The 25597-nt window shown below is 38.5% G+C and overlaps 1 protein-coding gene across 4 annotated transcripts in view; it reads left to right on the top strand.

The window, feature by feature from the left end:
• CCDC88A (coiled-coil domain containing 88A) overlaps positions 1–25597 on the top strand; it is a 78548-nt gene that overhangs the window by 46914 nt on the left and 6037 nt on the right. The window contains exons 17-31 of one of the 4 annotated variants that reach the window (XM_081854428.1): positions 1847–1988; positions 3276–3452; positions 3872–4033; positions 5962–6239; positions 6436–6579; positions 6892–7078; positions 7965–8110; positions 9334–9426; positions 9571–9785; positions 15050–15133; positions 16861–17064; positions 17333–17404; positions 18291–18371; positions 19844–20112; positions 21769–22249. In XM_081854428.1, coding sequence (XP_081710554.1) covers positions 1847–1988; positions 3276–3452; positions 3872–4033; positions 5962–6239; positions 6436–6579; positions 6892–7078; positions 7965–8110; positions 9334–9426; positions 9571–9785; positions 15050–15133; positions 16861–17064; positions 17333–17404; positions 18291–18371; positions 19844–20112; positions 21769–22249 — 2735 coding nt within the window. Of the gene's footprint in view, positions 1–1846; positions 1989–3275; positions 3453–3871; positions 4034–5961; positions 6240–6435; positions 6580–6891; positions 7079–7964; positions 8111–9333; positions 9427–9570; positions 9786–15049; positions 15134–16860; positions 17065–17332; positions 17405–17585; positions 18027–18290; positions 18372–19843; positions 20113–21768; positions 23068–25597 lie in introns of those variants that run through there. The other 3 variants (XM_081854426.1, XM_081854427.1, XM_081854429.1) reach the window with 3 other exon arrangements.

Here is a 25597-nt window from a genome sequence, read left to right as displayed (position 1 = left end):
GCCCCATCTCCCTCACCAGGAGACCAACACCAGGAGACCAATCCCTACTGTGTCTGGATTTGAGGGATTGTTTGCGTTGTTGGGCCAGAGGGCCAGAACAGGGATGTTTTTACTGTACCATCCACTCTGCCGCATTAAGTCTCCCTAACTGAGCTGGCAGAGGTTATCTCAGATTTGATGTTGGAAAATGTTTTCATGGTGGTGTGGGGGAAACTTTATTATCCATAGTGAAACTGTCCCATATGGACCAGTTCAGGACTTCATGGTCTCAATGACAGCCATGGAGTTGTCTCAGTATATCAGTGTCCTCACAACTGATTGGACATAACCTTGACCTGGATGTGACCTTGACCATAGGAGAGTGAATTACCTTCTGAGTGAAATAGTTTGATTCTCAGAATGGATAGTGATCAGACAAAATATATGATGCCATGAAAACTCTTGTTTACCTTTACCTAATTTTGCTGTACTTGGCTATATCTATATTTGTAAGTATTCCCGGATTTGCGCTACATTAAGTCTGTGTGTTGACCTTCTATCCCTCCTCACATACACCCTCTGTTATCTCTTGGCAGCATAGGGATGAACAGAGTGCAGCATTTCCATTAATTTGAGCCAATGTTATTTCATGCTTTCTTAGCATTACATCACTTTAAGCCAGGAGAAAAATTTCCCACAGTCCAGTATTCAGAGGACATGTATGAAACGTTGGGAACTTGGCTACGGATATAACTGATGTGAAAACAAGAGTTGCTGTAGACTTAGCTTTGCAATAAAATACAGAAAGCAAAGGGAAAAATCAGATGTGGACAGCATCAGTCAATTTGGCTATATTGAGCAATGGAAGTACTAGTTTAGAAATAGCAACTGTAGTGTTAGGTTCACACATTGTGAGTATATATAGGAAATCATCATGCACCTGTATGTTTATTCCTTCTCTTCTCTGCTCCCATTATGTTTTGAAGAACCAGGGTTGTGTGGTTCAGTCCTTTGTAGTGGAGGGTTGTAATCAAGCTCATTTTTTATCTTTGATTTTCTTGGACTGTAACCAGAATGAAGACTGCTCACCAGCAATTCAGTCTCTTTGCATTCTGCATTGTTTATGTGCTAGAACTCTCTGTATGATTAAATGTACATCTTCCATTCTCTTAGAGTGTACCCAGACCAGTATGGGTGACACATCTCAGTTTTGTCCTTTACTGTCGCAGAACAAGATTCTTTTCTATATGTATACACTTGCTGGAATTGTTTCTTTAGAGTTTGCATTATTTTCTTGAATATTATCCATTAAATACATTTGATGAAAGTGATGGCAAAGGGATTAGGTCATGGCCTTTGAGGTCAGGAGATGGTGGTAGGCAGCTTTCTAAATCTCCATAGTAGCCAGATTTAGATTTTAAATTAGTCAGATGAACAGTGCTATAGTGCTAAGGCATTAATTTAAAAGAGGACTGTGTCAGTACCCACAGAGTAAAACTACTTCTGTCTAAACAGTTTAATGAGTTGTAAGAATTTGTAGAAAATCTTGTATGTTTCAATCTCTTTTTAGATCATTGCAGACTTTATATTTTGAATGTTTTAAATAGTTGTTTTTATTGTTTCAACGGATTATTTTATTCTCTTTGGATTTGTTTGTTTTTTACATTTGAGTGGTTTCTAAATTTTATGAAATAAATAGAACAATAGGAAGTGAAGACAGCAGACTGTTGGGTGAACTGTGGTCCTGTCCTCACAGAGATTTATTGAAAAACAGTCAAGCTATCACCTTGATGAAGCTTGTATATTTTCTTAGGGGATTGTCTTCTTCTTGATAATTAAAACATTATTGTAATTTTTTCATTAATAGCAAATACAAGCTACTGGAGTCAAGATTAGAATCCACATTGAAAAAGTCACTTGAAATAAAAGAAGAAAAAATTGCTGCTTTGGAAGCTCGATTAGAAGAATCAACAAATTTAAATCAACAACTGCGCCAGGAACTTAAAACAGTAAAAAAATGAATATTTCTATTACCTTAGTTTTCAGGTGGTGCATAAATGCCATAAAATTACTTTAAATTGTTTCTAACAGTTATAAAGGTGTTAGAAAAAATCTATTTCTTATATTGTAAAAAGTTTTTTCGAAAGATTTATGCACAGTGCTGCTTTTGATAAGCAAAATACATGCTGAATCATACTCTTGCTTTCTTAGTGAAAACAGGATATATATTACCAATTTAACTTCACAGAAATATGTGAAAAATGTTGGTTTAAAAATAATTCAGTGCTTTCCATGCAGAAAACATTTTGTTTTTTGACTTGGCAAATTTTAGGTGTTGCTGATAGCAGTAATTAAAGTGCTGTTCAGCTTCATGTTTAGCCCCTTTCTGAACAGCTGCCACTTGAGACTGTAGCATGTGGTTTTGCTGATTTTTGCTAGCATTTACTTATCTATAAAAGTGTGAGCGTGCGTGTATGCCCTCTTCTAAAATATCAGGGTGGTGTACCAGCAATTTAAAAACATAAAAAATTAAAAGCAGTACAAAACAATGATTGAAATGATTGAAATAATAAACCCTAATGATTAGAATCATTAAAATTTAAAACAAGTGCATAGGCCTGTTGGTGCAGAAGTCTCCAAAGAGAGGCCATAAAGTCCAAATTGAGGATGCCTGCTGAATCTCTGCTGGAAGAGTGTTCCACAGTATAGAACTTCTGGTTGAGGCCCATCAGGCCTCTGTAGCATGGGGGACAACAACCAGTACTCCTCAAGATGACCTCAGTGTGAGTGAACTGCAGTATAAGGGCTCAAGTGGTCCTTGTGTAATGTGAAGTGGAGTAGAGGCTAGTGGGCCAGTTAGTTGAGCTGAATGAAACTACACCTGAGACACTGAATGGTAGGCATTCTTGCAAAACGCTTTGAAAGTAGCAGTCAAAGTCCCTCTGAAAGATGCTTTCCTTGTCATTAGTCTACCTCAAAAGGCCAGACTACACAACAGACATGAGAGTAACAATTGGGTTGCCACCAAATCCCTGTAAAGTCTGGGGTGGGGTGTGATCTAAGCTGCATAGAGCAGAAAGGAAGGCGTGCTGAACTCTTCCACAAGCCATACCTACCCCCTGAAACTGCCTCTCCTCTTATTGCTTTTTTCCCTATGGCGACCTTTGGTGAAAGAAAAACAGCTGTGACAAGGCAATTTTTTCGAATTAAATAATAATAACAAAGTTGCCTTGGCATGCTTAGGAATTAGTAGGATTTAGTATTTTACATTTGAAATAGAATTCATTGATCTTTAGGTGAAAAAGAATTATGAGGCCCTCAAGCAAAGACAAGAGGAAGAGAAAATGGTACAGAATTGTTCTTCAAAAACTGATGAAGAAAGTTTGTCTGTCAATAAATGGGAACGAGAGAGCCAAGAAACCACTAGAGAACTTTTGAAGGTTAAAGATAGATTAATTGAAGTTGAGAGAAATGTAAGTAATAATTTGGATTATTTTAATAATTTTACCTTGATTGTCAACCTGTGTAGCATATAGTAAGCCACATTTTGTTGCCACGGATATAACAAAAGAATAGGCTAGTAATTAGGGTACTCTGATCTAATACTGTGCTTCAAAGAACATACTGTTTCTTGGAAATAAATGTAGTTGATTTCAGCATAACTTATTATGCCTCTCTGCCTGTCTTATTTCTCTCTTGCATGCATACATAGGTACACCACATTGAGTAAACCCACTTTCATCAGAAAGCAAACCCATGCTTTGATTTCTTCTGACTGCAATAATGTTTCCATACTTCAGATAGTTTGTCGTAAAATAGAAGTCTGAATTTAATCAATATTTAGTTCATTTAAATGGTGCATGTATGTAATACATTTTGTTCCTTTTTAAAGAACGCAACTCTGCAGGCAGAGAAGCAAGCCCTGAAAACACAACTAAAGCAGCTTGAGACACAGAACAATAATGTGCAAGCTCAGATTGTGGCACTTCAGAGACAGACTGTTTCCTTGCAGGAGCAAAACACAACGCTGCAAACTCAGAATGCCAAGCTTCAGGTTCTGTTTTCACAAATTTGTATTTATCTCCCAACCACAATATAGAATTTACAGGTGAAAGCCTTGCTGTTATTCACATGGCAGTAGCAGCAGCTATTCTTGTGACACTCATGGGAAGCCTATACAGTGGTACCTCGGGTTAAGTCCTTAATTTGTTCCAGAGGTCCGTACTTAACCTGAAACTGTTCTTAACCTGAAGCACCACCTTAGCTAATGGGGCCTCCTGCTGCCGCCGCGCCACCGCTGCACGATTTCTGTTCTCACCCTGAAGCAAATTTCTTAACCAGAGGTACTATTTCTGGGTTAGCGGAGTCTGTAACCTGAAGCGTATGTAACCCGAGGTACCACTGTATTTTGAACATAAGTGGTTTGACTGATGGGCAGTGCCCCATCTGTAGTAACTCCCTGGCTCCCTGGGCTAGATCTACCTCCAAGAAGTTCCTTTGATAGCTCCCATTACTATTGGATTGTTTTGTACTTTATTTTTTCACTTCTTCGATGATCACATGCCCATATCATTTTGAGTCCCTATATATCCCTTTTGTGGTGGTATGGCTAAGTACTGCAAAATGGGGGTGGGTTCTTGTTCTACAACCCTGTGATTCCATCTCTTCATACTAGAGAGATGTCTCTTATTTCCCAACCCTAATTAGAACTTGGTAACAAGAGTCAAACGTTTGAGTTTCCTGCTTCTGTTACATTTAGGTATCTTAGAGACAAAAACAAAAACAAAAAAAAACCATTTAGTTCCTCTTGCATTCTAGAACAGCTGTGGAAATTTTTTAGAAGGAGAATCTATAGGAAAGGGTCAGAAGAATCTCTTATGAGGCTAGATGTAGAATTTGTAATCTGTTTGACAAAGAAAACAGGTCAGTACAGGCGTCCCCCCAGTTAGGTGGGCATTACTACCCCTGCACACATAAGTGAAATCACGTGAAGTGGGGAGCACCCTTTAAACACCTCTCTGCTTTCTCTTCAATCCATACCAAAAATACTGTATCCACAACTAGAATTGAAGCTATGGGGTTGGCAGGAAACTGGCAAACACATGCGATAGTGGCAGCTGGTGCTGTGCTACCCCACATATCCACTGTTAGGCGGGGAGACTGAATAGCAGAAACAAAGCCCTGCTACACCCCCGGTATCTTCTGTCTCACCGTTTCCTGGTATGAGTCTATTTAATTGTTTCCCAGCGCCACATGTATATGCAGTTGCGCTTCAGTAGAATGTGCCTAAGTGGGGGGACTCCTGTACAGTGGTGCCCCGCAAGACGAATGCCTCGCAAGACAAAAAACCCGCTAGACGAAAGGGTTTTCCGTTTTTCGAGGCGCTTCACAAGACGAATTTCCCTATGGGCTTGCTTCGCAAGACGAAAACGTCTTGCGACTCCCCCCCCTTTTTCTAAGCCGCTAATAGCGCTAAGCCGCTAATAGGGATGCTTCGCAAGACGAAAAAACCGCTAGACGAAGAGACTCGCGGAACGGATTATTTTCGTCTTGCGAGGCACCACTGTATTTACCTAAACAAGCCTAATTTAAGTATTTCTCTGCTGATCCTCATGTTATTTCTGGAGGTGATTTAGGAAGCATAGGACAGGAGGAAATGTCCACTTTGACCGGCAGTGGCAGCTCTCCAGGGTCTATGTCAGAGGTTTCCTGTACCACCTGTTACCTAATCCTTATAAGTGGATATGCATACAGATGCAAACTGCGGAGCTATGCACTGAGAGTGCATTGAATGCACGAAGCCCCAGTTTGATCTCCAGCATTTCTTTGAAGAGATTGGGGAAATTGCTCTGAGATACAGGGTTTAAAACCTGTTAACAACCTAGGACCTAAATTGGCTATTGCTGTACAAGGCTAATTTTGAATGCGTACACCACAAAGTACTTTGTCATTGATTGTCCCATGTCACTTTGGCAATTGTAGGTAGAAAATTCTGCTATTAATTCGCAAAGTACATCTCTTATGAATCAGAATGCACAATTGCTGATTCAGCAGTCCACCTTGGAAAATGAAAATGAGTCTATAATCAAGGAACGTGAGGATCTGAGATCGCTATATGATTCACTCATCAAAGATCATGAAAAACTGGAGCAGCTTCATGAACGGCAAGCTACTGAATATGAATCTCTCATTTCCAAACATGGAAACCTTAAGTCAGCACACAAGAATCTAGAGGTGGAACATAAGGACTTAGAAGACAGGTGATTTCGATATATCAGCCATAACCAATTTGCAGCTGAATCTGAAAATCCAAATATTTTATTGAATTATTTTAAATGTTAGATCTTAAATCCTTACACTCACAGCCATGTTGAAAGTGGAAGCTGTATTCTTAATAACCTTTTGTAATTAATACTTGAGAAAATAATTAGTAATATTATATAATCCATTTGACAGATACAATCAATTGCTGAAACAAAAAGTGCAATTAGAAGAACTGGAAAAAGTTCTTAAAGCAGAACAAGAGAAGATGCTACAGCAAAACAAAAAGCATGAAACAGTAGCAGCGGAATACAAAAAGCTTTGTGAGGAAAATGACAGGTAAGAAAACAAAGCTAATGAATAATTATCTGAATTAAAGTATTATTAAATGTGCCAACTATATTTTGCATTTACTCTGATCTTAAACACAACGCATAAAAGTTAGAAACCCTTAATACGTTAGAATAAGAAAAATACAATCTACAGTATGCTCATAGAAATTGGTTATAAGATACTGTTACAAACATTATGATAATGTAAATCTCTCTTTAATTAAATGTGAATATATGATATAACTGTGCAGACACTTGTTTAATTGTTAATTTTGTGAAAACTTACTTTAATTTGTTTTCGGTCCATTTTTAATTACAGATTGAATCATACATATACCCAGCTTTTGAAAGAAAATGAAATTCTCCAAATGGATCATAAGAATTTGAAAACATTACTGAACAGTTCTAAACTGGAACAAACAAGGCTGGAAGCTGAATTTTCCAAACTCAAAGAGCAGTACCAACAGCTGGATATTACATATACAAAACTGAATAATCAGTGTGAGGTAATGAGTTTGCATTTCTTCAGTAATTTTATTATAGCCCTGTTTATTCATGACAAAAGAGGCTTTTTTAGATTTCTGCAGTAATGTGTTTATCTTTATGAGTTTTCTGTAAAGTTGTAATAGTTGAATTTAGTAATATATCTTAATAGTTTTGAAGGTGTCTTTGTATCATGTTAGGAACAAACTTAGGTCAGTCGTTCTGCTTATTCTGGAATTGTTTTAGTGATTTTATTGAGGAATTAGTGGAGGTGTTCTGAAAAGTTGCTTTAAGACTGCATGTATCCTCTAATATCAATAAACCTAGTGTCTTTGCACTCATTGATATGAAAGCTAAAAGTTTGATTCTCACTCCATAATTCCGAATATTGAATTCATGGTTTTCTTTCAGTCTGTTTTGTACATAAAGAGAGAATAAATTTTTTGCATTTAAACAAAAGCTTAAGATTCAAGGAAGAGATATAAGATATCCTGAAGAGAGCCAGGCTTCTTCTGCTCCCTTTCTTATTGGCTTGAACAGTGGATACATTGGTTAGAAGATAAAAGGATGCTAGGACCTTAACAGAAGCTGCAGATTGTTCTCCTCAATTGGAAGAAAGGCAATTTACAATTATTTACAAAAACCAGATAATAGAATCATAGAATTGTAGAGTTGGAAGGTACCATGAGGGTCATCTACTCCAGCCTCCTGCAATGCAGGAATCTTTTACCTATAGTGGAGCTTGAACCCACGACCCCAAGATTTAAGAGTTTTGTGCTCTGGTGACTGAACTATTGCTGCCTCTATCATTTGACTTGTCTTCTTGACTTCATTTTCTTTTGTACTTTATAAACAGAAAGCTGGGCAGACCTCATACACTAAAATACTGTGTTTTGTACATTTCAACAGTTGCTTAGCCAGCTAAAAGGAAATTTGGAAGAAGAAAACAGACACCTGTTGGATCAAATACAGACATTAATGCTGCAAAACAGAACATTATTAGAGCAGAATATGGAAAGCAAAGATCTGTTCCACGTTGAACAAAGGCAGTATATGTGGGTATCAAAAACGGTGAACTAGTTGCACCCAACATAACTGCAGTTGGATGTTCAAATAGAAATAAATCATGGAAATGTTAATCAGTGCATTCCATTAACAACAGATGAAAATGTTCATTCATAGTTGGATTTTAATCAATATTGTTCCTTGTGAAATAAAGTTTACTGTGGAATGATGTTGAATTATTGTTCCTTAAACTGCTAGAATCAGAAGAGCAGTGGGATTTCTTATGGGAAGTTATAAGACACCTGTTTCCTCCTTATGTTGGCAGGTTTTTTTTAAGGAGCAATCCTTCAAGATATTTGTAATGCAGCATGCATTTTCTGAAGGTATAAAAGGGATGGAGGAATGCCCCTGTGATGAAGGATTGTACGATTTGGGGCTGTTTCGAGAAAATGCGAGAAAGATAGACGTTTATAAAATCATGCATGGCATGGGGATAGTGGATAGAGAAAAGTTTTCCTAGTCTCTGGCCCTTACAGTACCATCTTCCAGATTGTGCTAGGCCTAATGTGGGGTGGAGCGTTTCCATCCTTGGTTTGCAATTCTTTCCTAGGCACCTGAGATCACATTTCCCCGTGCTTTATAGCAAGCAAGACAACTGGGAAAGCATCTCAGAGCACCAGACCTGCAACTGAAATCTAGGTGACTTAATCCCTGCCTTCCTCCTGCTTTCCTAACCTATCATTCAACCAAACCAGAAGGAACCTTCATGGCAAACGTCCAGTGTTCCCGTCTAAAATAAGGGGAGAATGACCTTCTGTAATGGAGAGAAGACAGTGGTGTAGCTCAGTGTTAGAATGCATACAGAAGGTACCAGGTTCAGTTCCTAGTTTTCCCAGGTAGGGCTAGGAGAATCTCCTCTGGATATCCTGGAGAGCTGCTGCCAGTCCTGTGCTACATGGATGTAACGGTCTGATGTTGTATAAGGCAGCTTCCTGTGATCCTTTGAGTGACATGTGTATAGAAACATCTTGTCATATGCCCAGCACATTATTCTAACACCTTCTCGCATTCTACATAGTGCCCATATTTCCCTAAAAATAAAATATTGTGACTTGAGTTCTGGCAAAATGTTGATGTAAACTGCCCTGATGCAATGCAAACTGCATTTAAACACACATGTCCTAAAAAGTCCCTGAGGCACATTGATACAAAGGAAAAACATATTTTAGAAACATACATGCCTTCTAACATGTCAATTACCTTTTCTTCACAGTGACAAGCTAAATGAATTGAGAAGGCAAAAAGAGAAATTGGAAGAAAAGATTATGGATCAGTATAAATTTTATGAACCATCTCCTCCAAGAAGGTAATGCATGACCACATATTTCTCTCCCTCTTTCTTTGCCAGAAATGTGCCAGTGTTTGTTACTTAAAGAGAGAAACTTCATTGTTTTGAAATATTTGCAAGAATTTGTTCTAAATATAGCATTTCTCTTCATTTCTCCAAAAGGAGAGGTAATTGGATTACTCTGAAAATGAGGAAACTGATAAAATCAAAGAAGGATATTAACCGAGAACGCCTCAAGTCTCTAACTCTGACACCAACCCGCTCAGAATCTAGTGAAGGATTTCTTCAGCTGCCACATCAGGACAGTCAAGATAGTTCCTCGGTGGGCTCAAATTCCCTGGAAGATGGTCAGACCGTGGGGGCTAAGAAAAGCAGCAGTGAGTAAATTGCTTAATTTTTGTAAGGGGTAGTGTGTCATGCAGTACTTCCTGATGCGGTGAAAAGGTTCAAAATACCCTTGGAGGAAGTTTGCTTAAAAGTATTTTGCTCATGTTCCTGTAGGCTCAAGGATGGAGAATCAAACTCTACAGCAGAGGAATGCTCTTTAAAGTTTTTTAGGGGTGCAATATTTACTGACAGTGAAAAATTTGGTCTGAGCTGACCGTAGAGGTGAAATTGGCACCCCTTCTTTACCCATAACCATTGCTCTTTTCTGTACTGTTTCTTTTCATCCACTTACTACGTTTCTACTCTTGGCGTGTGAAGAGTTCCCTGTAACATGCTTCCTTATCAGCATCTTCATACTGCTGATGAATTGATTGTGTGTTTATGCATGTTTATGGGCATACTGCATGGAAGGGGACTGTGCTGTATCGATCTGCCTTGCAAAGCTTCAGTGTCATGCATAGCTCTGGTCAGCAGGTTCTTGAGAGTACCTGCATCCATTATATATACTCTAGAAGCAAGAGGTCCAGCACTGTAATAGCTCTTCTCCCACTCCTTTTAACCCGTACCTTTTCATCACATTTTGCTTTCAATTCACTGGTATGCTAGGCTGTGCTGACAGAGGGTGTGTGACACTGTATCGATAACAGCATTTCATTGTACCAACATTGCTTTGGAATAGAATTTTGAACCTTAAGTAATCATATTATTGTTTTTGAGTGCCATATCAAAGCAAATATTTGCGGTGGAATTCAACATGGAATTCAGCGTAGCATTAAGTGAGATATTTATGTCCGCTTGTACTAGAAGCACTGCATGCCCCCTAAACTTTTTCTGGGGGATATTGAAAATAAGATATGTTAGAACAATAAGACCGAGTGGCAAACTCAGTGTTGTTGTTTTTAAATGAATTTCTTTGTTGTTTTTACATGGTATCAAAATGTGTGTAAACATTCCTCCGTTTGATCAGGCTGGAAAAGAATCAAACCCCAAATGATGCGTGCTTTGATTATATAGATTTCTGTACAAACATTAGAAATTACATTCTGCTTCATAGTATGTTTAAATCTTTAGTTGAGTAATTGTTTTTACAGTTTTGATTCATTACTGATCTACTAATGATTGAAGATTACATTTGCTGTGCGACCTAAAAGAGGAGAGAAACTAATTCTGTGGAAGAGAATACTTTGACCAGCCTTTCTACTAGCCTAGCGTTTTACATCTTAATTTAGGTCCCATATTAGTTGATTAGTTGCCTGTCATGATATCTGGTCCACAATTGCTGTCCACCCAACTACAAAGATTTTTACTTTCACAATCTAGAAGATTGTTTGCTCTTAGTGATCTAGAATAATCAGCATGTGTTGTTCAATTGCTGCACAGATAATTTCCATTCTGCTGGGATACTTTTAAACATTGGAGCAAATGTCAGGTATATTTGGAGGAGAAAGTGTGGCGATTCTCCCCCCCCCCCCCGCCCACCATTAGCATTATCAGGTAGGAAGGCTAGTTAGGTCTGAAGAATTGCTAGTCTTTACAAGTATTCCTTAGATTATTCCTTTCAAAAGGTTTATGATCAGCAGAGAATCTTTTTTTCTGTCATGAGATAAATCCCATTGGGAAATCCACTGGGAGCTGCATTTCTTTTTCCCATATCATCTTCAGTTAATCAATTTATTCCTCCAAATTTGTATCCTACCCAGAGAGAGAGAGAGTTTATGGGTGGAATGGGGCTTTGCTTTCTGTGCCAAATCAAGTTTTGGGGAAGACATTTTGGGCAAGCCGTGCTCACCTGCACTGCACCCGGTATCACTTATGGTGTCAGGAATGGGACAGGTAAGGGTACAGCTTGGTGAAAAGGGGTTTTGCTAAGTGCTTCCAAAGTAACCCAACAATCAGGTGATTTTCAGGTGCTTCAGAAGCACTGCACAAAATGCTTTACAAACCCCATGACTGGCTCTTGAGAAGGATTGAGCACATAGCTTGCAAAGCACTTTTTGCACTGCTTCTGAAATACTCGACAAACGGTCAAGCACTTTGGATGCCCTCCTGTTACAGTTGACCAGTGGTGATGGGGGAAATAAATACCTCCCTCCTGGGCCCAAAAAGTTCTCCACTCCTTCCTTATGGGGTGACATTTAACTCCAGTTACAGGGTGGTGAAACTGATAGTGTCAGATAAAAGCTCATAATGCCAGCTGAATAAAGCAAGTAAAGATTCCCATCCTAAAGTGATAATTAAAGTTTGAAACACAGAACATTTTTATCTGAGGACATTTCCATCTATTTTGATAATTTCTCACTTCATGTATGCAAATCATATGGTTTGCCGCTCTTGGATCATTTATGTTCCAGAGACAAAGTAGATTTTTCTATTTAAGACCATGTACCCACATGAATTTGGATGCTGTTATATAACTGACTTGCGTGTGTTCAGTATATTTTCACTGGTAATTATTAGGTAGCTACTGAACTAGAAAATAGGTCCAAATTATTTGTATTTTACTTTATGATGTTACTTGTTTCTGATTAGCACATAACTTACTTACATTTCCTCACGCAGAGACACCTATCTGATCATTTGTACTTGTGGACCATTTCTTTAGCATCAGTTTCCGTAGAATTTTGTTATGAATAAGAAATATGTCATTTGCATATTTTGTGAAAATGTAGCTAATACAGTGGTGCCCCGCAAGACGAATGCCTCGCTAGACGAAAGGGTTTTCCGTTTTGGAGGCGCTTCGCAAAACCAATTTCCCTATGGGCTTGCTTCGCAAGACGAAAATGTCTTGCGAGTTCCTGCGGGTTTTTCCCCCTTTTCCTCCCCTTTTCCTAAGCCGCTAAGCCTCTTATCAGCTGATCCGCTGATAAGCTGCTTAACAGCGGATCGCTAAAAGCCGCTAAAACGCTAATAGCGCTAATCCGCTAAACTGTCAATGGGCTTGCTTCGCAAGACGAAAAAACCGCTATACGAAGAGCCTCACGGAACGGATTATTTCGTCTTGCGAGGCACCACTGTACATTTACATCCAGTGGTTTGGATGCCAGAGCAACAGCAACATATTTGCTGCAAGATCATGCCTTTACCTTGAGTTAGACCCTATAAGATATTGTGAAAGCACTCCTGCCAAGGGGAATCAGAGCTGTCCACTCATGATGGCTGTCAGCAGTAACTAATCTATGTGTGGGAGTTACTTCCATGATGAAGGGACAGGGAAGAGAACAACCTGGATATGAAAACTGAAGGAGTGGTCAATAGATATGAATTTATTTTGACTTGCCCGATATATTTTTTTCTATGTGCTTTTTGCAGTCCTTCTCTTCCCACAATTCTCTTGCAACTTTTTTCAGACAACTCAGATAACCTTTTTTAATCAAAATATGTATACAAATTTTAAATTCTTCTATTCCACCTCCACAGGGCGCACCATTTCAGTATGTTGCAGCAAAACCAACAGAGTGTTGTGACACCTTTTAAAGACTCAGATTCATGTCACAATAAATATTCTTTATAGTGTCACAAGTCTCTGTTTCCATTTCATTACGTTTTAGACAAAATGAAAAGGTGAGGTTTTTATCCAAAATTGTGGAGAAAGATTTGAATGTGACAAAAGTTAAGCTTCCACAGTATGATATTAAATACACTTTTGATTTGATATTTTACTCTTTTAAATGATACTTTACTACACATTTCAGGGGAAGCATGGAATATCCATCACATGTTTGTTTCGCTTTATACTGCTGATCCCTGCTGGGCTGATACTTAACTCCTCTTCAGCCTGCCAGTTTATTGCTTCTAGGTCTAGGACATCTTTGAATGCTTCTATTATCACCCCTCCCAGCCAGTTACCAAAAGTGGGAGCAGGTTTGGCTGAAGAGGAACCAAAAGCATTTGCAGGGGGTGGGATTGGCATGCACTGGAAGGCTTAACCATATGCACATAGATTATCATATTATACAATGCATTCATGTTATCTCTGCAAAGAAGGGTTTTGGAATACATGTTTGTTGAGAACATGTATTTCCACCCTTAGTTGCTACACAAGGTGTCAACTGGTTTAGCAGAGAAGAACGCCTGTGGCATGCCTTCTAGGACACTGCACTAAGCATGCTGTGGTAATGCTCCTTCACATGTGCACAGCACACAGATGAGGAAACAGGTCATGTGTAAGTGAAAATCTGTGTCTTCTCATTCAGCTTGTTTTAGTGCAAGTAAACACCATTGATCACAGTGGAACTTATTCATGAATGAACATACATAGATAATACTGGATGACTCCTTGACTGAGATGAAGGGCTTGTGTGTACACTCATGGCTTACATCTTTTGCACTGGATTAGTAATAATGCCACATTGAAATGCAAATGTTTGCTTTATTACAAGGTCTTCTTGTATAGGGTTTCAGCCCTGCCACAAGCAAACATGTGAAAGCTTTCTGTAACATGCAATTTAAAATTCTCACTGCAGTTATTACATGTTTGATTTTTAATGTTCCCGCACTGTCACTGTTCTGTTTGTTTCTTTGTTCTGTCATTTTTCTGTTTGGTGCCTTCCCCCACTTCACACCCCAGTAGCAGTATGGTATGTCATTTAACCAATAATTCTTATTTAAAGTGGTAATCAGTCAGAATATTACAGTATTCTGCACTCCATTCCAATAATTTCTTGATCATATGTTCAGATGGTGTGTAAAAGGAGGTAAAGGTTAGATACTGCTGTTCTTGGAAGTTAAATCAACTAAGATGAGTTCACATTAATACAATTTAAAACAAGTCATTAATGTGAAAAATACAATGACTGCTTGGTAGCAAGAAATGAAGGTAGTGCTTATTGAAAGATGCTTTGATAAACCAAGTGAACTTTTTTTTTTTTTCAGTATACCTTTCCATCTCAGGAAACCTGCTTGCTGGTTTTTGACTCCTTTCCCATAATTTTTGTGCCTGGGTTTGGGTTTGGCTTCTTTTTATATCTTTTTTTTGCTTGGTTTTTAAGACATCCAATAGTTGTGAACTGTGAAAGTTCCTTATATTCCTCAGGCATGGTTTCCAGTGTTTCCTTGGATAGTTCCACAGTGAAGGCTTCATATCCATTGCCATTCAGCAACATGAGATTAATAGCTTTTAGTAAATAAAGTGCACCTAGCGGAAACTCAAGCATTCATTTCTGTCCTTAGTTTCAACATTTAACTTCCATCTGTTCTTCTCCCCCTTTTCTTTCATCTTCCCGTTTCCGTTTTTCCTTATGCTATGACATAAAAGTGGTTGCACTGAAAAGACTGCCCTTTTTGAGGAACAGACCGAAGGAAAAAGACAAAATGAAGGCCTTCTACCGTCGCTCCATGTGTAAGACTTTATGACAGTTCAGCTTCTTTTTAAATGGCTACACTGGCTTCTATTACTACTTTCACTAACCTTTCCGTGGACTGCGCTGTTTTTCCTATTTTGCAAAGTGCAAGTCCTGCTATAATACAAGGAGCTGAAGCAATGTTTCTAAACACCTTGGCACTCACTATACATAACTCTTGGGGTGTATAAAAATGTATATGTATTCATATAATAATAATATAATAATTTATTATTTATACCCCGCCCATCTGGCTGGGTTTCCCTAGCCACTCTGGGCGGCTTCCAAAAGAATATTAAAATACTGTGATACATCAAACATTAAAAGCTTCCCTAAACAGGGCTGCCTTCAGATGTCTTCTAAAAGTCTGGTAGTTGTTGTTCTCTTTGACATCTGGTGGGAGGGCGTTCCACAGGGAGGGCACCACTACCGAGAAGGCCCTCTGCCTGGTTCCCTGTAACTTGGCTTCTCGCAGTGAGGGAACCGCCAGAAGGCTCTTGGTGCTGGATCTCAGTGTCCGGGTAGAACGATGGGGGTGGAGACGCTCCTTCAGGTATACTGGACCGAGGCTGTTTAGGGCTTTAAAGGTCAGCACCAACACTTTGAATTGTGCTCGGAAACGTACTGGGAGCCAATGTAGGTCTTTGAAGACCGGTGTTATATGGTCTCGGCGGCCGCTCCCAGTCACCAGTCTGGCTGCTGCGTTCTGGATTAGTTGTAGTTTCAAAGGTAGCCCCACGTAGAGTGCATTGCAGTAGTCCAAGCGGGAGATAACCAGAGCATGCACCACTCTGGCGAGGCAGTCCGCAGGCAGATAGGGTCTCAGCCTGCGTACCAGATGGAGCTGGTACACAGCTGCCCTGGACACGGATTTAACCTGTGCCTCCATGGACAGCTGTGAGTCCAAAATGACTCCCAGGCTGCGCACCTGGTCCTTCAGGGGCACAGTTACCCCATTCAGGACCAGGGAATATGCATACATCTATCTACACACACAATGAACACACATTTATAGGTTCAAGTTCTGGGAATTATATGAACATGTGTTATGTGTGTGTATTTATAAAGATATAGTGCACTCAATGCATTTGCACATTTTGAATTCCACTCCTAGTAATCAGTTTTATAAACACCTCAGTACAAATCTAGAAAATCATTTGCTTAAAAAAATAAATAAACGGTGACCTTAGAAATGTTTTACCATTCTATGTTGAAGGAGTGGGGTTGGGAAATCAGGTATTCTTTGTCATTTCTTCAGTGAAATGCTCTTGGGAAAGTTGGGAGAGGACACATTTATTTTAAATACTTTCCTCTATTGTCATGCAATAAATATTATTCCTGCAAAAACCTGCGCTGAAGGACCCCTTATCATTGCCAACACTGACTTTGTATTAGCACTTCTGCTCATCTTTCCCTGTTCATTCCATTTTTCATTGCGAAACATATCAGAGCTTCTAACATATATTTATTTATTGTATAGCACTCCAGCACAAGCATGGCGGTTGTAGCTAATAAAAAGCAATAAAATCATCTGTACAAGGAGGCTTTGGCTTTTTAACACTTTTCATTCATTCAGCCAGTTGCATGTTTTAACATGTAGAAACTTGTGGACTGTAGCTTTCAGTATGCCTTGATGCTTAGGTAAATGAAGCATTTTACAGTACAAAATAAAACTTTTAAAAAACATTGAACCATGCTGATTCATTTGCTTTCATTTGCATCCCAGCCATGAATGACCTGGTGCAGTCCATGGTCCTAGCAGGAGGACAATGGACAGGTAGTTCTGAGCATCTGGAGGGTCCTGATGATATATCTACGGGTAAAAGGAGAAAAGAATTGGGATCTATGGCCTTCTCTACTACATCCATCAACTTTGCAACTGTCAACTCTGCTGCAGGCTTGAGATCCAAGCAGTTGCTTAATAATAAAGGTATAGGTAGAACCTTTTCACGCTGTGGTGTGGTTGTGTTGGTAACCGTAGCGTTATTGGAAACTGTTTGTGCTCCATATTTCACATTCTTTTCCAGCAAATAACTGGAATATTTGATTTGCAGACTTGTGGAATATTAGGATGGGGAAACTAGTTGTATTTGTAAACTTTTGTGGGGACCAATGAGCCATAAAAATTTCTTGTGTTTTAGAGATGATAAATTCAAAGGTCTGTTTTTGCAACAAAATTGTGCTTGTTTCCCCTTTAGATGCTACATCTTTTGAAGATGTAAGTCCACAAGGAATTAGTGATGATTCTAGTACAGGATCAAGAATTCATGGTAAGATTTGTGCTTTAAAGAAGTAGCAGACCTATTACGGAAATGCTAGTAAAGTTTATCCAGAAATAGAAAATGACCTGCGTTGCAAGTGTGCATGTTTGTATTCTTTCCTTACATCTCCTCTCATCTAATTGTATGGGAACTTTTCCATTTCTTTCACTCTGATTTCACTCTTAAACAGAACAAACCTATTCAGTATGAAGTGCACCTGAACAGGACCCAAATTTCTCTCCTCTCCATCAGTCCTGAGTATTCTAGAATTCAATTGTGAGAACTTTCAGCTTATGAAATCTTCTTTTAAAAATTCATCTTATTAATAAATGTATTTTTCCTCTATCAAATTTTGGCATAGTTGTAAAATACTTCCGTTAAATTTGAATCACAGTAGTGCAGTTTCTAAAACCCTTTAACACTGCTTCTGCGCCTGCTTTGGTTAGGAGTAAAGAACATTCCTGAACAGATGTTCTTTCTCTTCCTGTCGGTGACATTTCTGTAACTTGCAGAGTTCCATGTCAAAATCTTTTGTAAGTGCCTTAACCGCAACCTGATTTCTGCATGTTGGTGCCATTTCTCTTTAAAACCTTGGTTATTCCCATCAATAAACCTGATACAATTCAAAACATGTATTTTGTTTCTCTGTTCCTTCTTTTGCTAACCTGCTCGCTTGTCTAGTGTACTTTCCTAAAGTGCTGTCTTGGGCTGCCTGGGGACACCACCTTTTCCCACCTGCGAAAATCCACACTTTGACAGTGGACACGTTCAGCTTGTGCAATATCAGTAGTGCATGATTTTCTGCCTCAGAGCATTCTATGATCAGAATGTAGTAGGCGCAGTGTCATCTGCTATGGTATGTGCTTCATGCGATCTACTGGTTTTTTCCATTTAGCTTCCAGACCAGCCAGCCTTGATAGTGGCAGAACATCCACTAGCAATAGCAATAATAATGCCTCACTCCATGAAGTCAAAGGTATGCTTCCAGGCAAATTGACACATCTGCTTCATTCCTCACATTTCCAGGGCAGGGAGGGAGAGAATTCAGGGCATGTTTTCCTTTCCTTTCATCATTTCATTCCTTTTTAGATGAAGCTCTGGAATAAGGTGGGTCACATGTCTGATGTAGGAAAAGGAAATTAATGCAAGACGTTGCAGATATTCATCCACCCATATAGTGTAGTAGTGTATTCAGATACATTGCAATGCCTTGCAGCTCACATAAAACAAAATAGGAATAATGCTTTCAAATCCTTTTTCAGCCTGCAAACAAATGTCATATTAAGACAGAAAACCAACATTTCTAATATAACAGCAAATTACATTCTGGGCAGAAGACACATAGGCCATTTTTACTGACCATGTTGCAGTAAACTCATTGCCAGGCAAATGTCTTGGAATAAGACCTCTTGAATCAGTTGTGAATCTGTATTCTTTGGTTTTCTTCAAATGAAAGTGCCACTTGCCTACAAATTAAGAATAAATACATGGATAGTTCTAGAGAGGAATTCATGCTGTTGTGTTGCAAATGAGTAGAACCAAAGGGACAAATGATAACACTCAGCTTTTTCTGGTCCTCTGCTTTGAGATACACCTGACAGGATGGTCTCTTTCCTCTTCTGTTGTAAAACAGTTGTATGCAAGGCAAAACTGGAAGATTTCTAGCAGTCACTGCCTTATAAGGGATTATTTAAACTTCATTTAATTCATTTCACTGTATTTCTAGATAGTATCTGCTCAGTGGAAAATATGGATAGGTCTTCTAAAATGTTTGTGATTTTCCAGTATAAACAATTCCTTGCAGTAATGCATGATGTAGTTCAGTAGCATTGATAGTGTATGCTGCTTGTTTTTCTTCAAAAGAATAATAATTCAAAATAACACAAAGGGCAGCTTCCAGTTGGTTGATTTGTATCTGTTTAAGGAAACAATGTGAACTGGCGTTTCTTCAGCCTTTACTCTGTGCAAAATGGGATGTTTCTGCTCCAGGTCATGACAAACTGATACAGGCATTTGACGGAATGCATTTTTAAGAAACCTTTCTCGAAGAATATTTCTTGATCTATCTGAAAATAAATTATTTGCATTCCATCTTTTATATTTTTACCTTTTGCCATATGTCATAAATAGTAGCGGATGTCAACTTTGTTGCTGAACTGGGTCATATTTAATGTCTGGGATCTCATTTTGTTGAGAAAGATTAAACATTCAAAGTTATTTGGTGGTGGTGTTTAATTGGAAACATGCCATGTCACATTGAAGAACCTTACTAGGTAAGGCAAGGGAACTAACCTTTATTTCTCATATGGCTTCCCCATAGGTTTTTTAGTACCTTATGACAAATGCTTCTTCAATGTGACAAAGGAAAAACATCCAATAATGCATTGTTAATGTTTAAAAATAATATAGCGTGCATAATAAAGATGACAATACTGTTTATCCCTAAAGCAGGCACAGTTACTAACCAAAGCAGGCCACAAAGCCACAGCAGTGGAGAATTTAGCCTGCTTCATGAGCATGACGCATGGTCCAGCAGCAGCAGCAGTCCCATCCAGTATTTGAAAAGCCATGCCAGGTCTAGCCCCATGCTCCATCCTAAAATGTCAGAAACAATGGATAGACAAGGAACGCACAGAATTAAAACGGACTCCCCTGGAAGTGAAGTGGTTACTCTGCAGCAGTTCTTGGAAGAAAGTAATAAAGGTACTTCGGCTGAGGTACGTTGAAAAGCTACTTAATTTCACTTGGCAAAACATAAAGCTGCAAAACTTAGTGCACTTTTTAGGTTGCACAAGAAAATCTGGTGGTGACTTTACATTTGTAAAGGCCAGAATTCAGAATTAAGTTGGTTAGGAAAATTAATTGACACTTAGGGCACTAATTTAAGTAACATTATGAGACAGGGAAAGAGAAAATGAACCTTTTCTGAGAGAAGAGCAAATCTCCTGTAGAGCAGTCTTTCATGAATGAATGAGCTAATTTATAAATATAAATTAATTTTTTTTTAGGCAGAGTGTGGGTGCTCATTCTCTGAACACAAAACTATAAGGTGTGAGTCGTTGTTGTTTTTGTTTAGTCGTTTAGTCATGTCCACCTCTTCATGACCCCAATAGTACTACACAAAAGGCCTACACCAAAATTGTTGTCAGGTCTGCTGCAGTCTGTGATCCAAAGAGCAATGGGGTGGGTATTTGCAAGCTCTAAAGAATTTTTCCAACACCCATGGCAGATTACATTTATCTTCAGACAGTACCATAGCCTAAGCAACTCAAAAGTTACACTTTTAATCTCGACTTTCCTGCATTGCTTGTGAAATGCTTTAGACTGTGTCTTAACCACGTGCTTTGCACTGAAGAGATAAAGACTAATTGAAGAGCTATCTGACTATAGCATTTTCACCTACCCACCCCAAAATCTCCAGTGTGTGATTGAACTGTGTCTTCCAGCCCATTCTATTTCTGTGTCAAGGAAACAAGTGGCTGTATGCTGATGCCAAGTTCTAAAGCATTAAAATAACCTTGGAATAAAATAATGTACTTAATTTAAATAATAATGTGATTTCGGTGTTTATTTTTTAAATTGGAATAATTTAATTCTTGTCTGTCCGGTCTCACATAAAATAGCCTTTTCAAAGATAGATAATATGGGTATACAACTAATTTATTATCTTTTCCACTGTTTTGAAACAGACCCACTCATTTTCTCAGCTATTTATTAATAACAGTATAAACTTTTGGCCTGGCGACTGCTCAAATGCCACGATCCCTCTGAAATAAGGTGCATTTGTGTTTAGGTGATTGGTTCTTAAATGAGCCTTAGAAAGGAAAGGCGGTCTTGTTCTTTTCTTATATCTTGGATCTTTTCCAAGGACTCCAACTGGGAGTTCTAAATCCGGAAGTCCACACAATGATTTCAGGCTTAGGCACTCCTGTACATGATGTTCAGATTGCTAAGGAAGTTGTTTAATCAGTCAGTGAGAAAGTTATGGGATAGATCTGAAAGTGAAATGATCATCATTGGTTGAGCCTTTTGATGTTGGAGGAGAAGTGATATTTGCGTAAATGTTAAAATAAATGGAAATATTCACAGAAATCAAAATGTCAAGGTAGGAATGTTTATTTTCAGTACGTTTATGCATTTAAAATTGAAAAAAGAAATTGTGGCTTTTTCATTATTAAGTAAACTTAGTCTAGTAGCATATTGATAAAACTACTAAACCTGGGTGATACCATATGTATCAATGATTTCCATTATTTTGAACTGCATCATGGTTATGCATGTTTGTGCTGTCGAAGTATGAAACACTCTCTTGCAGAAACATTAAGAAACAAAGTAACAGATAATGAATTAACTTATTTGGATATCTTTTGCAGCTCAAGTCCTCAAGCCAAGATAATCTTTTGGATGAAGTGATGAAATTTTTTTCTGAAAATGCTGAATTAGTCGGAAGAGATAAATTAAGAAAACAGTCATCAGGCAGCGGTGGTATTGCCAGATCACAGAGTGTGAAAAACACAATGGAGTTCTCTGATGGAAAGTCAGCTAAACAAGGACACCTTACAAGGCCCAGCTCACGTAGAATGGAAGATGCCAACTTTGCAAACTCTTCAAAAACGCTTACAGCAGGCACTAAAGGAAGGGCCAGGTCTGTTAAAGAAAGTGTACAATCACAACGACAATCAAAAGATTGTAATCCTTATGCGACTTTACCTCGCGCAAGCAGTGTGATTTCGACTGCAGAAGGAACTACTCGGAGGACAAGCATCCATGATTTTTTGTCTAAGGACACTAGGCAGCCAGTATCAATTGATCCAACTCCACCTACAGGTGACAGAAGCGTCCCATCAGCTTCTAGTGAGTACAATCCCCAACAACACTCCTCTGTTTTTCATTATCCCCCTTTTCCTTCAGTTACCTCGTCAGAAAATGACTTGGGTAGGATAGCCACGCTAGATAATTCTACATGTAAATCAGAAAAGGCTAGGAGTTCAAGAACAGGCAAGACAAATTTTATTACTAAAACATTTTCTTGTAGTAATGTGTACAATGAGAAAATGGGCACATCAACAAGCATTATAGGTAAGTTGTCTGCAGTCCGTTTGTCCAGGCCATTTTTGGCCCTCAACACCGAATTAGTCAGCAATGTTAGTGGACTGCCCCAAATGCCTGTATCAAAGACAACTGATAAGACATTTGATTCATCTGTGAAATCTCCACAGAATGATCACAAACTACCTTCTGAGAATCAGAAATCATCTGATGGCAGAAATGTAGAGATGAGTCAGAATAGTGCTGAATCTACACCACTTACCCATTCAAATGCTAGTGATAGTAAAATACCATCACCCGTTTCTGAAGATACTCAGACTGTTTGGTATGAATATGGTTGTGTATGATAAACATATATAATATTAAGTAAATCTCTGCTACACATTATGGATGTTCTTGTTAATGTTAATAGATTTAGACTATATTTAAATTTACTAGCCATGATAGTAACTAGGTGTACATAGTTTTTCTCGAAATGGAGATGGAGAATTCACCTTACCCCCTTAGCATGTGAATGAATGTACAATTGTAACCATGCCAAAGCTTGCATGAAACATTAACTGCACTGTATAATTTCTGCATGCCTTTTAAAAGCCTTAATAATAAAAGCTAACTGTATTTTATTTTCTATTTGTTATAAATATTTTATTTTCTATACATTACTGGATGCATGCTAACCAGTTGCATGGTGCTGTGCCAGGAACAGCACAAAAAAACAGGTAACTTTCAGCAACAGTACATTCAGTTTTTCTTCCTTTCAGAGTCCACATTATCATGTAGATTATACATTTTGGACTCAATTCGACTAAAGCTGGTTGTGACTGATGTAAAATTAATGGAACCAACTCGGTTGTAACTGACTCAAGTCTCATTGCCTAATGGCTTACAGATCAGTTACATGCATGTTTACTTGGAAGTAAGCCCCACTTTTGACTTACTTCCTAGTAGGTGTGTTTGGAATTACATCTTAGCTTTGACAAGCTTTAGCTGGATTGGGGCCTTTTTGTATCAGTGTCCTTTCCCTGTTTTGCTGGTGAAAAAATGCAGGAGGCCCCTCTGCACCTCTAGCTTTTTACTTTGGACGTATTCAAATTCTATTTAATAAATGAGCCATTCTCGAAATGGTGACTATAGTTTGCACACTGAATGTGTACTACCATTCATGCTGATAAAACATCAAGGTTTGGAATCCTAAACAGTGGGCCTTTTCTGTTTAATGATACATAACTAAATGTAGTTTCGTTGGAAAAGTTGACCCTCTTCATCTTTCCCTTTTATGTGCTTTTCCCGTCCTATGCTTGATGTATTTACATGGTCATGGTGTTGTCTCGTCAATAGAGCTTTATCTGAATCTTTATTATATAGCTTTTAATGGATTTTTACAGTGTTTTAAAATAAAAAATAAACTGGTATTACGGTATTCTTATTTTCTGTTCAGGGATGTGATAGTGAATTAGAAAATGATGCACAAAATGTTTTTTTAAATTGGCTTGATGGTCCAAAATGCTGCTTTAGACATGTCCAAGGTCTTGGGTTGACAGCTTTCTTTGAGAAAGTAGAATTCCATGCCATATTAAAAGTTGGGTTTAAAGAACTCTGATTTTATTTTATTTTTCCTTCTTTTTTGCCCTTACCCAAGATGCTTCATTTTCTAAAATAGTAAACAGTACAGCCTGTGGTTCAGGGAGCTTCTGGGCTCTCCAAGTAGGGTGGGAAACAACTCCCATGTGAAATTCTGGAGAGCTACTGCTAACCAGTACAGGCAGCTATGAGCTAGATGGATCATTGGACTGGCTCTGGTCAAGACAGCTTCCTATATTGATTAACTATTCAAGAAATAAAAGCTTAAAGACATTTTGGACTACAGAACTACTTGAGAGTCTTGTGACCAGAACATGGTGCATCTAAACCAATTTTCATAGTTGCAATAAACCCTAATGCAACATGAGCTTGTTTGAAAGCGAAGAGTTATTGTGGGTTAAATTCCAAAATCGTTCAGTGAATAAGAATCCACAGGTACTTCAGGTAAAAGCATAGGCTACTTTCAGCATGCTTTAAGCTTGGGCACAACTATTTGGAATTTCTTCTTCTTTGAACAGCAGGACCACCCCCCATGCCACATCACACAATCCATCTCTGAGAGTTCCCTCACCTTCAGTAGTGATTTGCCATGTGGTGTGGTGGACCGTTGTTCATGAAAATAAGCACGAAGCCCCTTTGCACGCAAAAAACTTTTATGGTTCTTTGGATTTTCAATATCCATCTGGGTTTGGTTTTTTTAGGAAAGTAGAAGTTATTATAATAAGTGAGATGTGTTTAAAACTTGTATTAGGAAAAATAAGTTTCTGGGAAAATGAAAAATGCATTTCCTAATTTTGATTGGCATCCTATTTAGAGACTGAAGATTGCTACTTTACTCCCAGGAGCAGCAAAATCAGAATGCTGCAGGAAGAACTCACTTAGTTCTCAGCTATCTGGCCACCCCCAGGGACCAAAAGACTTGCGCTTTTTTTGTCCCCATCTTAAAAAGACAAGAGGAGCAAATAACTAAATTACACCTTTAAACTGTATTGTATTTTATGCAAGCTACTTTAATTCCAGTTTGTCTTAATTATTTACATTTGTGATACATGAAGAATTCAGTGATGTTGGAGGAAGAGTCAGGGAAAAAAGTCCTTCACAGATATAACTTTTCTAAAAAATCTTGTCACAACTGACAAAATGTCCTGTAAATGCTGGCTGATAACTTCTTGCTGCTTCTTTTTTGCTCTCTGTGCAGTCCCACATATAGGGTCTGTGCCATTAAGTGCGAATTCACTACCAGTTAGGGCTAGGCAATAAATGTTTTGGTCAGAAACCAGCCCATTGCCCTGATGGTGTAGAATTCAAGGGGCTTGGCCCCTCTCCGCTCAGTACCTTCCTGACTGCTCCAGCTTTGGTATCTGTGAGAATTTGTTTTGCTTTTCCCCCCTGAGGAAAGTATGAACTAAACCTGCCTTCTGTTTTTTCTTTAATTCTATATTCAGCTCTTTTCTTCAGTGCTGTTCTTTCTGTCTTCAATTTTGCATTTGATGTGGTTTTGTTTATATGCCTCTATGGGTGCTTTCACTGGTTCCAAGCAGATGCTTATAGTGCAGAGGGCAACTTTTCTGA

The sequence above is a fragment of the Podarcis erhardii genome (genome assembly GCF_964252035.2).
Source record: "Podarcis erhardii genome assembly, chromosome: 3".
Taxonomy (NCBI): domain Eukaryota; kingdom Metazoa; phylum Chordata; class Lepidosauria; order Squamata; family Lacertidae; genus Podarcis; species Podarcis erhardii.
This window is presented reverse-complemented; position numbering and strand designations above follow the sequence as displayed.